Source organism: Taeniopygia guttata, chromosome 11 (genome assembly GCF_048771995.1).
Source record: "Taeniopygia guttata chromosome 11, bTaeGut7.mat, whole genome shotgun sequence".
NCBI classification, from domain to species: domain Eukaryota; kingdom Metazoa; phylum Chordata; class Aves; order Passeriformes; family Estrildidae; genus Taeniopygia; species Taeniopygia guttata.
In genome coordinates this window covers 4,988,622-5,003,149 of record NC_133036.1, presented here as the reverse complement: position 1 = coordinate 5,003,149, position 14,528 = coordinate 4,988,622, and the positions used below count along the sequence as shown (strand labels likewise).

General features: G+C 40.4%; 1 protein-coding gene and 1 non-coding gene across 9 annotated transcripts in view; both read right to left on the bottom strand.

Moving 5' to 3' along the window:
* Nucleotides 1–14,528, bottom strand: part of CNOT1 (CCR4-NOT transcription complex subunit 1) — a 55,476-nt gene that overhangs the window by 6,462 nt on the left and 34,486 nt on the right. For 4 of the 8 annotated variants that reach the window (XM_030282198.4, XM_030282197.4, XM_012570327.5 and 1 more), the window contains 15 exons: nucleotides 13,774–13,953; nucleotides 12,603–12,719; nucleotides 12,107–12,217; nucleotides 11,433–11,510; nucleotides 10,934–11,111; nucleotides 10,318–10,448; nucleotides 9,661–9,957; nucleotides 8,047–8,187; nucleotides 7,850–7,954; nucleotides 7,182–7,301; nucleotides 6,163–6,354; nucleotides 4,307–4,449; nucleotides 3,605–3,713; nucleotides 3,345–3,514; nucleotides 1,994–2,225 (listed from right to left, as the gene is read on the bottom strand). In XM_030282198.4, the coding sequence (XP_030138058.4) occupies nucleotides 1,994–2,225; nucleotides 3,345–3,514; nucleotides 3,605–3,713; nucleotides 4,307–4,449; nucleotides 6,163–6,354; nucleotides 7,182–7,301; nucleotides 7,850–7,954; nucleotides 8,047–8,187; nucleotides 9,661–9,957; nucleotides 10,318–10,448; nucleotides 10,934–11,111; nucleotides 11,433–11,510; nucleotides 12,107–12,217; nucleotides 12,603–12,719; nucleotides 13,774–13,953 (2,304 nt within the window). Of the gene's footprint in view, nucleotides 1–1,993; nucleotides 2,226–3,344; nucleotides 3,515–3,604; nucleotides 3,714–4,306; nucleotides 4,450–6,162; nucleotides 6,358–7,181; nucleotides 7,302–7,849; nucleotides 7,955–8,046; nucleotides 8,188–9,660; nucleotides 9,958–10,317; nucleotides 10,449–10,933; nucleotides 11,112–11,432; nucleotides 11,511–12,106; nucleotides 12,218–12,602; nucleotides 12,720–13,773; nucleotides 13,954–14,528 lie in introns of all 8 variants that reach the window. The other 4 variants (XM_072934220.1, XM_072934222.1, XM_072934221.1 and 1 more) reach the window with 1 other exon arrangement.
* LOC115496895 (small nucleolar RNA SNORA46) lies at nucleotides 13,149–13,287 on the bottom strand. The gene has a single exon (XR_003962423.1). It is a non-coding gene; the product is annotated as a small nucleolar RNA SNORA46 (small nucleolar RNA).

Below are 14,528 nucleotides of genomic sequence, written 5' to 3'. Positions count from 1 at the left end.
TTATTTTAAACAACACACCCTTTACAAAGCACCCACCTTAATTTTTGCCATACTTTCCTGAGAGTTTACTGTTTGCAAGACAATTTGAGAGTGGCAAAACAATTTTTGCAAACACATTTCAAATAAAATACAATCTTTTGAATCCCAAATAATTCTAATGATCAGCATAGCTGAGAAGGCTGTTTCAGCATCAGAGTTGCCACCAGCATTCAGCCTTACATGAAGAACATGAGGAGTACAAGCTCTGGGAAGGGCAGAGTCCAGCTCCTAGCTCAGGAATCACCACTACTTGGCAGCCCCATTCTGTAGAAGCAAACTGCATTTGGAAAGCAAATCTTCCTTACACACAGAGAAAGACTGGGTGGGCATTTTTGCTTTGCATGGGGGAGTTGTTTTAATAATATACATATAAAAAACCCCAGAGACCTAATTTTATTTGTTAGCCACAGTATTGGAGTCATCAAAATGAAACAAATTACACTGCAGAAAACTTGGGGGTTTTGAATAAAGCATCTTATCTCTAAACTCCTACAGACATAAAGCTATAAAAACAGCACAACAGGTAATTTGGTGACAATGTGGAGAACTCCAGGTATATCTGGAGAAAGTTTTTCTCTAAAAAGCCCAAAGAATTTAGGTATCTGCTTTCAAAGTTCTGTGCTTCTTCTTGTCCTACAGACAAGGAAGGAAGCAATACTTTGGAAGTCATTTGAGTTCAGTAATATAATCTTATTTAATGTAATTATTACAAAATATTCCTTTAGAATTTATTACTAAAGCCTGTAAGGAAACAATTGTAAATAAACACTGTACTTCAAGATATTTAAATTGCTTTTTCAAAACTGATCAAATATGTACAAAAGGTAAAAGGCACCTGTTTGATGCTTTATCAAACAAGTGTGATAAAGAGTGAAGTGGGATAAAAGTGTACTAAGTATTATGAGCACTTTATACTGAAGTGTGCTTTAGAAGCATGATTTAAAGTAAAAGAAATGAGATCACAGAAACAGGTAAAATATTTCTTTAAGATGTGTGTTTAGCACAATATCTATTAAAAACATTCAAAAACTTCTATGCAGTAGAAGTGAGACCAACAGAAAACTGTCTATAACCAGTACAAAAGGACAATAAAACCAAATGAAAAAAAACCCACTGCATCAGTAACAATCTTTATGCATACTCTAAAGCCCGAGTCTTTTTTCATTAGTAGCTGCAAAGTCTGCAGCCTATCTGTGGCTGTGTCACAAACTTAAAAAGAATGATGCAGAAAGGCCATGTCAGGGACTTTCTTGCAGCTGCAGTCACGGAGCTGCATGCAAAGACCACAGTTTTAGGGAGCTGCCTGCAAATTCAGGAGTTTGTTACCACACATGCTGGGCTCCTGAAGGGATCTCCCTCCTCAATCACACCTAGAAGGCAGATAGTATGAGATGTTCACCACACCTGTTAAGGTGCTTCAGAGTCCTTTAACACTAGTTAAAAGGACCATGTCCAATGTGATGTTAGACATTGTTTAAATTTAGGCACCACTTCAGCTAATGAAGTCCCAAGATTTTCCTTAATGATTTAATTTTGAAAAAGGATTCCCTTGCCCACATGACCTGAAAACGATTTACCTGAATCTTTACTGGTGAAATCCTCTTGTAGGCTGTCCGAGCTTTTACTGTTACTCATAAGGAGTAACACCAGTCAAGGCTCATCACAGAGCATGACATAACTATTTTCAAGAGCTATTTCAGCTCAAATTCTTTTTCCATCAAACCTGTATCAGAACTCATGGTCTGAAGTGACAGCCTGTTGCTACAATATCTGAAGAACATGATTTGGTGGAGGATAGGGCTTCATCAAAACCAGACAGAATTTTGATAGTAAACTGCCATACACCTGAAAGTTTCAAAAGGATGCCTAACAGGTTATAACACTGCTTTAAAATGGAGGGCTTCACACCCTACTTATGTTGAATAAAAAGCACCTTTCTTTCCAAAAGCTCTACCTGTCCAACAAACGCAGAGAATGCTTTGGTACTATCACGGCCCGCTGCAGCTGAATGGTAGAGGTTCACCCACTCCCTCAGCAGGTATTCTGCCTTCTCCCTCAGGCCTGGTGGGTCATCATACTCAGAAGCTTGGGAAATTCCTGAATGCATCATGAAATTAGGACCTCCATGAGCACGGTCAATCATTGCTTCATAGTTTGATCGGACCACTTCCATCAGCTGGGGTAATCTAATCAAACAGACCAGTGCAAGAGATGGGTTAGAATTCCTCCTCCCTGACGTTCCCCCACTCACCTCCCCAACAAGGTGCAGGAACTGGAAGCTCAGTCAGAGAGTTGAAAGAAAGCAAATTATTTCTTATACTAAAACTTTTAATCTTACAGTTCTCACTGGAATAGCAGAAATAAGTCATGAAAGCAGATACACTTATGATGAAAGAAGGAACACTGAAATCACATAAGCTTTGAAGTTCCACTCAAATTTCTACAGTGGAGTGCTGCAATGAAACACCACAGGGACTAGAAGCAGCTTCTCTTCCACAGACTTCAAGAGCCCTAAAATGCTCCCAGATAGGGAGATGCCAGTACTGAACAGCCTGACTGGATTTGGGTGCAGTGAAAGCCAAGCCATATAGTGAAGGCAGTCTATCCATGCCAACTGCAGATGAAAGGACTTTGGTTTTGGGACATCCTATTAGCAGCTGTGTAGGTAATGGTAGCCACTGCCATCAGCCAGCTGCTGGATGCTCTCACAGCTATTCAAAGTTCTCCAAGCTCTAACCCATGTCACTCTAAAACCCAGCAACAACTGCTTCCACCTTAGGAATAGGAGGCCTGTAAGTCCCACAGGTATTTCCAGGTGTTGTGGCAACATTTGCTACCCAAATGGTTAGGGCAGTTTGCTGGATACATAAGCCATGTGAGACTGGTGGAGGATTGCTCTGTAAGCTCTACACAGAAAGGATTGTACAAATGGATTATTTGTGATTAACAAATTAGCATACTGACACCTAAATATATTAAGATTTAAACAGGCAATAATATTGCATAAATTTGATATAAAGCAGGAATTCAAACAAGTTTCTCACAGTTCCATAGAATTTTGGACCATAGTGCATGGAGAGATTTTCCTGCTTAAGCATTCAGTTTCACATGCTGCTGCAGCTGCCTCTACTTTGACTGAGATGAGCACATTTACATTACAGTGAGAGTTGAAACTAAGAAAGGACTGCAGCCTTAGGGAAAGTTTTAAAGCTGTACGATTGAATGATATGAGATATTGACTATATAATATGCAAATCATAAATGAGCACAAAAAAGTAATACATTGCACAATACTATAGCCTCACCCTTCCGGGGCGTTTCCTCTGGAATGAGCATTAATTCTCATGAGTGTCTCAATGGTGTGGAACAGATCTGCTTCTGTTACATGGGCAACACTTCTCTCATCCACCAACAAGATCTTTACCAACTGCATGGCAAATGCCACAGCCATGTAGTTCAAGCCATTCTCCATGGACTGTCAACATGAAAAAGAGAGAGTTCAACCACAGATCTTACAGTGGAGTGAGAGCATCCCTCTTCCTTTAAAAGATCAGATTCTCTTTACCTGAGCCAAGTGAAGGTCATACTGCTGCATGTTAACAAGGTGATTGCGGATTAGCAGCTCCACAGCTTCCACGTTGTACTTGTACTCATCTCTGCATTCAATCAGGCACCTGAAGAATTGGACTTCTTACAAAACGTGTACTTCAACAACACAGCGTAAGTGAAACAACTCAAATCTAGTACTTCAGAAACTGTGACATTCACTGTGATTCATTAACCAGATTCAAAAGAAGCCTCCTCCAGAGCATTCTCTAAGGTAATGTTTACGTTCAGAACAGTCAGACTCAAGCATCTACTGCCCTGCACAACTGGTCACAAGAGCCCTTTAAGAGCTTCAGTTTATTCAGCACAAGAAGTCTCTCTACCAAGCATGAATTGGCAGATCTGCATAGCTGAAGCTTCTGCTACAAGCACATGCCATGTCATATTGTTTGTGACTTCATAGAGGTATTCTCTGCAAAATGAGGGGAAGAAAAAGCCCAGTGCATGCTCTAATGCTTAATTCCATTAAAGATTCCTATCATGTTCTGGGATGAACCATCATTATCAGATCTAGTTAATTTTGACAAAAAAAGCTGGTTATTTTTTGTTTGTCCAAATTGCAGCAAAGCAAAATATTAACAGGAAGATAATTCAAAGCAATACAGGAACTCCCAAAAGACAGTCAAAGCTACATCAGTGCTCTTGTTGCCTTGTAACTGACCTAGTGATTTGTTTGTTACACCACGGAGATCCATAGGCACGGCCATCCTGCAGAGCCTTCAGCACCAGCAGGTGACACTCACGATAGCGGAGCAGGAGGTCAGCATCAGCCCCACTGGTGGCATCCAGCAAGCCCTCTACAGCCTAGAATAGATGCAACCTGTTAGCAGAGGAAAAAACAAGTCCTCTTCCAAATCTTCTGCACATTACATCAGCAAGAGTTATCACCAGAATACATGAAAGAAAAATAAATTTAGTAATTGTGCTGACCTCTTGATAAGACTGTTTGAGATTTTACCACCTACTATGGCATACATGCACTGTACTCAGCTATGCTACCAGAAATAAACCTACAGGTCTCTCTATGCCCCACTAGCTTTGTATGTGCACCAAATACTATGACAGACCATGTCAGTTTGTGCTGCAGCTTCCCTAAGTCAATGCCTCCTCAAGCAATTCTGCATACGGCTCATGGAAAACTACCTGAGAAAATATTTATAGAGCCTGCCAAAGATAAGTGAGCAGCTTCCTTACAGAAAGAGCTGCAGCACTGAGAGATGTATCTGTGTTAAACTACAGTAAATGAAAGATGGGTTTTACACAGACAACACAATTTATTTGGTCAACTTCTAGTCAGGACTGGACTCTTTAACAGCACTAGCAGACAAGAACGAAGAATCTCCCTCCAGCTTTCAGTTACCTCTGTTTTGGCACTGTTCTTGGATCCTCATGCAGACAGCTCAGTATACTTACACTATTCTCAAGTGGATTTTTCTCTATGACTGTCACTTGGTTCTGCACTACTACACAGGCACTGATGCCAGCAGATCACAGAGCTCACTGCAACACTTCCCACTGGCAGAGTCTACAAATTCTGGCTGGGATGGAGTTAATTTGCTTTATAGCAGCCCATATGGTGCTGTGCTTTGGATCTGTGCTGAAACAGTGTTGAAAACACACCACAGTTTTGCCAGTTGCCAAGCAGCACTAGCACAGGATCAAGGCTTTTTCCTTCCCACTCTGCTTCCTCCACCAGTGGGTAGGCTGGGAATGGACAAGAGGCTGGGAAGCAACACAGCCAGGACAGCTGATCCAAACTGAATAAAGGGATGTTCTATACCACATGACATCATCTTCAGCAATAAAAGCTCAGGGAAAGGAGGATGAAAAAGAGCATTCATGGTTCTGCTATTGGCCTTTCCAGGAAAATGTCCCATGTGCTGAAGCCCTGCTTTGTGAGGAGTAGCTGGACATCTCTCTGCTGATGGGAAGCAGAGCTTGTTCTTTCATTTGTGCACATGGCCTTTACTTTCCCTATTAAACTGTCATAATCTGAACAAATGTCATCTAGTCTTCCCTGTGTTTTCTCTGTGTCCTGCAGAAAGAGGAAACAGCTAGATGGATGTCGGGTAGCTGGCCAGGGTCAACCCACCATGCATAGTCATTTATCAGTTACTGCAAAATAAGCACCCCAAGTGGGCCACTAGAAATCTAGTACTCTGCTCAATACTATCTACCTACAAGGGCAGTTCAAACACCTTTTTAGCCTCCAAATCATCCTGAAATCAGACCACTCTGGACTGCAACAGCTCTCTACTTGGCACATCTAAGTCCCAGGATTCCGTACACCTGATTCTTCCACAGCAGTCTCAACACCATGTCTACAATACCATGTGAACACAATGGCTCCCTCCCAATCTTATTTATTGGATTTCCAAAGACAGCAGTTCAGTACTGTTCACCCACAAAGTTCCATAGCATGCATGAAGAAACAAGGTCACTAGCAAGACAATCCATGAGCAAGGTGTGTAATAAATTTTGAACAAGCTGTTATAGAGAGGAGTTGTCAACACCTACCTTCTGCAGTAGTCCGAGTGCAGCAATAGCATCTCGGGAGTTCCGAGCCACTACCACTGCCTCCAAGAGACTACGCAGTGCTTGAACTTGAGGATTCATGGCTAGGGTGTGTGGAATGGACTGCAGGTGCTGCTCCAGTTCTGTCATACATTTGTCATAAATTTGTGCTACATCATCTGTAGCCCAAGCTTGCTGCTTAAGAGAAAGTGAGAATCAGTGATTTTTGCAAGGATTGCATTTGTGACACTCAAATACTGACTGACTGGCTCTTCTCCTTCAGAAATTATAGCATCCAGAATTTAGACTTCTACGGTACTGTCATCTGTTATATTGGCATTTGAAGTACATACATATAAGTACACATGAAAATACCCAGCACATAATTCTATCAGTCAGAATCACAGAATGGTTTGGGTTGGAAGGACCTAAAAGACTATCTTGTTTCAATTGCCCTGTTATGGGCAGGGACATCTTCCACTAAAGCAGGTTGCTCAAAGCTGCACCCAGCCTGGCTTTGAACACTTCAGGGATGGGCCATCTACAGCTTCTTCAGATAACCTTTTCCAATGTCTCACCACGCTCACAGCGAAGACGTTCCTCCTAACATCTAATCTAAACCTGTCCTCTTTCAGTTTGAAGCCATTCCCCCTTGTTCTGTCAGTAAGGCCTTTTGTATGCATATAAAAATTTGTTAATTATCTTAAAATTCAGACTTGCCATCTACAACGTTCAAAAGTAACCTGAGATTCGAATAAAATGTTTCACTGCAATTAAAAGTACATGTAGTAATCTTAAACTAGAGAATTTGTCCCAGTTTGGGTTACAAATCCCCAAGACTGGATGGAAGTTTTATGTTGCCATTACTTTGTCTTTAGAACAAATGCATTTTTTTCCAACCACTATCCCCAAACAATACAAACACTTGACTCTTATGAGTCTTTCTAACAAAAACACAAGTTCTGCAACAATCTCCAAAACATCTACAGTACTCTCAAGCTGATTAACTCAGAAACCTCTACCTTCATAGGCTGAGCCAAGAATCCTGTAGGCTGAGTTAAGTCATTGGTGGGCAAGAAGCCAGGGACATTGCGTGCAAACTCTTCATAAACAGCCAGCTGTTTTGGGTCCACACCTCCAACCTTTGCAGCAAAAAGAACAGGCATTTAACTCATTTATAAGACTGAGGCAGAAAAAAAAAAAAAATGAGGGCAGCTTGTGTAGCAGGTAGCTACTCTTAAACAAAGTGGCCTAGACATTGAGTAGGATTCAACTGCTCTGCACTGAGGTCCTATCTCTCCTTCCACACCTCCTTAGAGGGGAATTTTGCTCTAAAAATTAAAATCACATTCCCAGAAACAGAAATAACTGAATACTGAGAAATGCTCTGCTGAAAGCATATGGTATGTCCTTTAAAGGAAGAATATAGTAAGAAGACAAAAGAAAATAAAATATAAAGACAAAAAAACAGTGAGAAGAAATGCAGAGAAATAGAGACTCAAGGAATTGAGAAAATTATATAAATACTCAATTTGGAATAATGTATTTGTGTTTCCATATTCATCAAAATAACAGCAGCTGCACTGTTAGGCAAGACTAACAACATATGATTACTCAGCTGACACTGTGCCATCCACTTTTCCTTATCAGGAGGGAGAGAAGAGCAGTATCCGAACAAAACAGAACTCACCTTTAACCTGATCTGTTCTGGCATCCGCTCAGCCTGGTATGTTAATACAACAGGATCGCAGTAGCGACGCCCCTCTTGCCTAGCATGCTTTCTGAGCTCAAATTCCTGGCAAAAACACAAACACCACACTGCATTTTAGACACCCATCTGGATGTGTATGAGCACATAGGATACTTCTTCAACAGTCCCATACTTACAGTTGCGAGCCTCTTGTCCATCTCAGGGCCTGCTTTTTCCACAGCTGTCTTCTGGATAAAGCAGCAGGCAAGCTCACAGTTATCCTGTGCTAACTGGGCAGCTGCCTGCTCCATCATTTCCCTCTGCTGTGGGGAGGCTGCCTATTGAAAATCACAATAATCAGTGAAGAATGTAAAATTTCCCTGTATATAACTAGCCTTAAAATCTGCACCACTGCTTACACAGAACACCAGCAATAAAAAGGAATGCTCTTAGGATCACACTCCCTTCCCATAGAGTATACAATATTAAGTTTAATTTTGCATAGTTTTGAATAAAACATGTAGGCAAGACGACAGTAAAAACTTTCAACAAGGAACAAAACAGCAGGAGTTCTCCATCTTCTCCACCTACCCATCTCTAGGGCACAGAAATAAAGGCCTGCTTTAGACAGACACACACAGAGTGATGCAAATGCAAGGAAAGCTTTGCATCACAGTAGAAGCTTTTCTGCTTCCTAGGTTGTAATTGGAAAATACAAAGATGCACCACTAACAGTGCAAAACAGCAGTCCTATGCCTTTTTCAGTGGGTTCCTTTTTTGATAAGGAATCAGATTTTCTTCCTTCCTTCCCGGAGTTTTCTTTATGAGAACCCTGAACAGATGCACTTATTTTCCAAGGTGCAAAGCAGCAACTTCCACTAGATGTGGAATACATCTATAAAGGCAGCCTGTCCCATCTACTTGGACCTTCTTGTCTGCTAAGAGCTTTTTCATTAATTCCTGAAAATTACACTATTTCTGTTAAACCACTTCATAATCATAAGCCAGATAAGAATTTTGAGATACCTCATACAGAGCCTTTTCTGCAACAAAATGTTTTCTACAATTATCCCTTTAAAAACTTCCTTGGATTAAAACTCGATTTGTACCAATGTCATATGTCTTCAGAAATAAAAAACCTGATTAATTTCTAATTGCTGACAGTAAAGCTGTGTCTTGATCCTTCCAAGATCCTTATGCTCTTGTTGCTGATACTAATAGCAAGAATTCTGGGTGGTAGCTGCTGTTGTCATCAGCAGTTCACGGGCAGCTCCATACTGTTTAGCTCAAACTTTCTTCATTAAGAGACCTGATAACAGCCTCTAGAAAACCCAATAAATTCACAAGCTATGTAGAAGAGTCTAAACTGCATATCTGCTAACAGCACAAGTAAATAAAATCTGCCTGAAGCATGCATGCTGCAACAAACCAATATATCACCAAAATCAATTCAGCTCTCCCCACTTTAGCTTTTCTACCTCAAACCCTGCAAAATGTTCAAGCCTCCAAAGCTTCCATGATGTGATTAAGCTGGAGAGAACACTGGGCAAAATAAAAAGACAGTCAGGAAGTTTGTGTGTCATTTAGTAAGAGCTACCATCTCAGTTTAAGGGTGTTTGACCTGGAATCACAACATTTTTTTCCACTGTAATTCCACAAAAGTAATGAAATTTTACCCAGTGAATTCATCCCCATGCTAGTTAAGCCACACAATTAATTAACAAGTCTATATTGTGGAGAACTGATTTACTAATACTAGATGCCTACAGTCCTGTAAGTTGGATATAAACTCCAAATGATAGGGCTTTTACCCTCAGTGCAGTAGCAAAGCTATTTTTCAAGTTGGTAGCTATGCTCATCAGCAAAGGTTCCCTGCAGGTAATCATGGCCATCCCAGCAGTCAGGTTCCTCATCATGTGGTGAGCAGCCACACGCATGCGGGACTCCTCCGAATCCAGGGCGAAGTCCTTCCTGACTATCTGCTCACAGGTCGTCATGGCAATCTTGATGGATCTGTCGACCACCGGGTGGACGAGGTCTTGCACTGCCCGCTCGATCGCCTGCCGCACACACTGCTTCAGCTGCGGGTGCGCTTGGAACAGCGGAATCTGCAGGGGATTAGGAAAGGTGAGAGAATAAAGTACATTGGAATCCAAACTACCCTACACACCTGCATTTTCTCAATGACTTATAAGTACATTGTCATAGCATGTGCAGTACTCCCATATTCCCCATGCAGCTACTACAGTATTTGATAAATCTGAAACCGGAACAAATTATTATTTTTCTAACCAGGTTGCAGCTGAGTAACAATGCGAAGATTCACTTAGGAGCTGAGCTGCTAACAGGACAAAAGGAGCACAGAGGCTCCTTTTATACTGAAATCCTGATAGCTCCCACCAGTTGAGATCTGCATCAACCCTGGCTGCAAGAATTCTTTTAGTAAACTAAATCAGTTCTAAACTTACCGTTGGATTTAAGGTAATGTGTGGAGCCAGCCCTCCTAAAGAATAGACATTGATATCATGATAACTGTACTGGGGCTGTGGAGGAACCGTGGCTGTACAAGTGGTGCTGGTAGCTGGAGTTGTAGAAGCAGCTGAAGAACACAAGCAGGTTTGTATTGAGACATTAGTGAAAAGCAACTGCTTATAAAACAAGTATATAATTCTTATTTAAACCAGGAAACAACGTAGAAATAAAAGGTTTGCAGTTTGATCATGAAACCTCCTAAACTTACCAAGCAACTTTCACTCTGCATTTGCTTAATAATTAGTACCAAAGTAGCTTCAGTACATTTTAAGAGAGCTGTTTATTAGGATAGTTTTAGCATCTGGTCTATTGTTAATAGGAGGGAGTCTGATAGCTACACAAACATAATACAGAATTAGTCCTCATGATAGCTTGCATTCCCTTCCCATCTCTAAACTCTGTAGACCTATTTCTTACAAAACTACCCAAGTGCTCCCAAGCACTCAGGAATATTAGAATAGCATATGTAGGTTCCTATTTTATTTTGTAATAGCAAAACCTGTCTTATTTGAACTTTAACAGTGTGGTTCTGATTCTATGAGATGTACTTACTAGTTGTTGTGATGGGTGGTAGCTCTTCCGGCTGCTTCACATCCTTCTTTGGAGCAGACAGCTGCTCATCCAGATTTTTCAGACGATCCTTATCTTTCAGGAGACTTCCAGGTTTCAGCTCATTGATGTCTAGTGCAAGATTCTTGCAGAGCACCTCAATCTCAAACTTCAGATTCAACTGCAAAACAACTCTAAGTTTAGGTCATGTCACAAGGAAAATACCCAAAACATCTTCTGAGCCACTTGCCTCCCCAACTCCCCATTCTAATCTCACCCCTTTCAGAGACTAATAATGACTGAGGATTAGACAACTATCTTGATGCTGACCTCATGGAGAAGAGCTTCATCCAAGTTCTACCAAATTAAGCAATGCCCAAGCAATCTCCTCACGCTATAAAGCAGTGAGGAGGGCTGCTTAGTCCTTCACAACATCCTTCCTGACTAGTATGTCAATAAAACCTTACACTCAGAAGTTACAGAAAAAAATCCAGTGATTTACTTTTAGATCATGTTCCTGATGTAGCTCAGCTAAAACATTCATAATGGCCATTGTCCATGGATTTGGAGGCCTGAAGACCTACAAGAGAAAGAAGAGAGCAGGATTACAGAAACTTCTTAAATCATCTGGATAATTTATGACTAGCAATGTTTGAAATACAAGCAGCGATGTGTGCATACAGCCATGGAAACCTTTGTACAGCTCTGATTAGAGTAGAATTTAGTATTTTAGTAATAATTATTCCAGTAATTCAGTATAACTAGAAATACATTAGAAACTTAAGTGAAAAACTGGAAACACAATGACCTGGTCCTTGAAAAATCAGTTCTATGTCAAGCAGAACTGACAAGCTGATCAGGATCAAAGCGGGTGGGAGAAAAAAATGACAAACTAGGAATAAATATATCCTAAAATCTTTTCAATGGCATCCTTCCATTTCTCAATAGAGTTCTGTTCAGGGATACCACAGTACATTTCAGCTAACACCACCTATTAAAAATGCATGGCCATGTACTTACTTTCCCTCCACACAAAACTCCTTGACTTTATGCTTTTATATCCCTTTTCTTTCTCTCCACTGAATTCAATCAGTTTTCATACTGGGACAAAAGCTGATTACTTCCTGCAATATTTTGCCATTTGAGCAATAACTCTGTCTGTATAAAGATACTTACCACACTCCTGACACTGGATTCTAAGACTTTGGCAACAAACGGCACTACATAAAGCAATTCCTGCTGTCCCTTAACGTATGCTTCCAGCAGTAGTGACTTCACATCCAAATCCTGACAAACAATTGAAGTGGGAATCAGGGTAGAGAAAACAGCAAACACATTGCACAATTCCACTAATATACTGCTTCCTTTTCAGATACATGCAAGGCTGAGTCAAGACAGACCCTGAATTTTACAGACTGCTAAGCAGCAGTTACTTTTTGAACATACATCTACATTTCAACATGGATTAATAAGCTTTTGCCAAAATAAATTTAGCTACTAACTTTTCTGATATAAAAAAATAATATTTAGAAGTGTTAAATAACCAACTCTGGAGTCATACTTTGTACTTGGCACAAAAAAGAGGCACCAGAAAGATTTCCAAAATAGCCTATGCTACTGCATAACAGCATACCAATTCATGCCAAGGCAATCTGTAAAGACAGAAGCTCACCGTGTGCAAGATGGGCTTATTTTTAGCCATCGTTATCATTCCCAGCCAGTGACCAAGGTTTTTTAACAAGGAACGGTCTGAGAAGTTGGCTGCAGCTTTATCTGATGTCAACAGCACCTAACAAAGAATAAAAAAAAAAGATCTCGGGCAACAAGCAGAAGATAACCAGACTCCAAATCCAACAGCTGATCTGAATGAGGGTAAAGTTTTACAACATTAAGTTCTGAGCTTCAGTCATAATACAAAGATACTTGAACAGTTTTTACTTCAAGGTAGCACCCTGTAGAGCTGCACTGTAATGACTACAAAACTCCTTTCTTTAAAAGGATCAAAAAAAGAGGATTACTTTTCCCAGACCTTACCATTTATTCTGTTGAGACTGTTACAACGACCCCCATAGCCGAGTGTAACTTGTGCTTCCTCTTAATGCCTCATCATAGATCTGAAGGCTACAGTTTAACCTTCCAGGGAAACCATCTCATCCACAAGTCAAAGTATAAATCATGTCATCATGTCATAAATCACAAAACAAGTATTCTGCTTTAGTTCTGTTCCTTAACTCCAGAGGAGCATCAGCTGAACAGAGCAGGGTCAGCCGTATTCTCAAGAGCCAGGAGATGCTTTTGCACTACAGCGTAACCCATGGTGGTCAGGAAATTCCACCAACAGGTTTAAAAATAGTGCATTCTTTACAAACTTGTTTCATCTGGTCATCACTTCTGGGCTATTGCTTCCTCCCCTCATCCACATTATTTTAGCCCTCCAATAAATTTTGGTTTTTACACCCCCATTTCCTAAACACATAATTTCCCCCCTATTCCTCTTGGGCCAAAAAAGCAGAGTGACATTTTCTATCTTTGCACTTTCCTCCACAGAAAACAACTAGACCATAAGCAATTTCCCCCTGGGCTGTAATTTGCAAACCTCACACAAATTTGAAGTCCACCTACATAAATTAACTGAAATGCAAATTTGCCTACACAATTCAAGTCTTCCATATGTTCCTAACTGAAAACAACCCTAGTATTCCTAAAGATAATCTGTAAGTTTAGTGGTAAGCCAGAAAGTAGATTTTTGAATGATATTCTGTATCTGAGGATCAGCACCACACAAATAGCATGAGGAGAACAGCAGGCTCTCATGCTGCCTTTAGAAAACTTGCACTACTCACCTTGATATTTCTGTAGGTTTCATTCAGAACCATTTTATTAAACTCTGGATTCTTAAGTGTGTCAAGGAAGTTTGAATATAAACTGTGAAAGTTAGGCTCAATACTGACTCTTTTCATCACAAGATACTGTGATACCCAAGGCATGAACTCTTCTTTCACTGTTTCCTTCAGTTCTTCCACCTGTGCTCAAACCAAAGACAAAGCATACCACAGAACAGATGAGAAGATAATCAAAACCTTCTGGGGTCAGCTCCGACCAACATACAGTTTATGGTCAGTCAACTGCTTCTAACACTAAGGTTGTTTTTCTACAAAAAAATAAGTATTTGAAATCAGTGTCTTATTATCCAAAGATCTGTTCAACCAGTAAGGGCTCAATCATGAAATTAGCAAGGTATAACAATTCACCTCTCCTTCACTTCCCAGATTTTTACCAGACAAATGGAAATAAATGTTGTCACCTTACAAGTTCAAGCCATACATCCATAAGACAACAGCACAGGTGGCAGCAGGACTGTACGCCTCAACTAGTTAAGAAAAATTCCCTGAATTTCTGAATACCAGAACTTAACCGTACAACATTTAATGGTACCCAGTCCATTCATGATGTAAATGTTTATTTAAGATTAAGAACAGGTATCTCCTACCCATCTCTCTCCTCTCCCTGGAAAAATTTATCTCCACAGATGTTTAAGCACAGTGCTGGAAGCTATCATTTCTTTAGTGTGCTCCCTCCTGAAGTTTTTCAAGTTAGA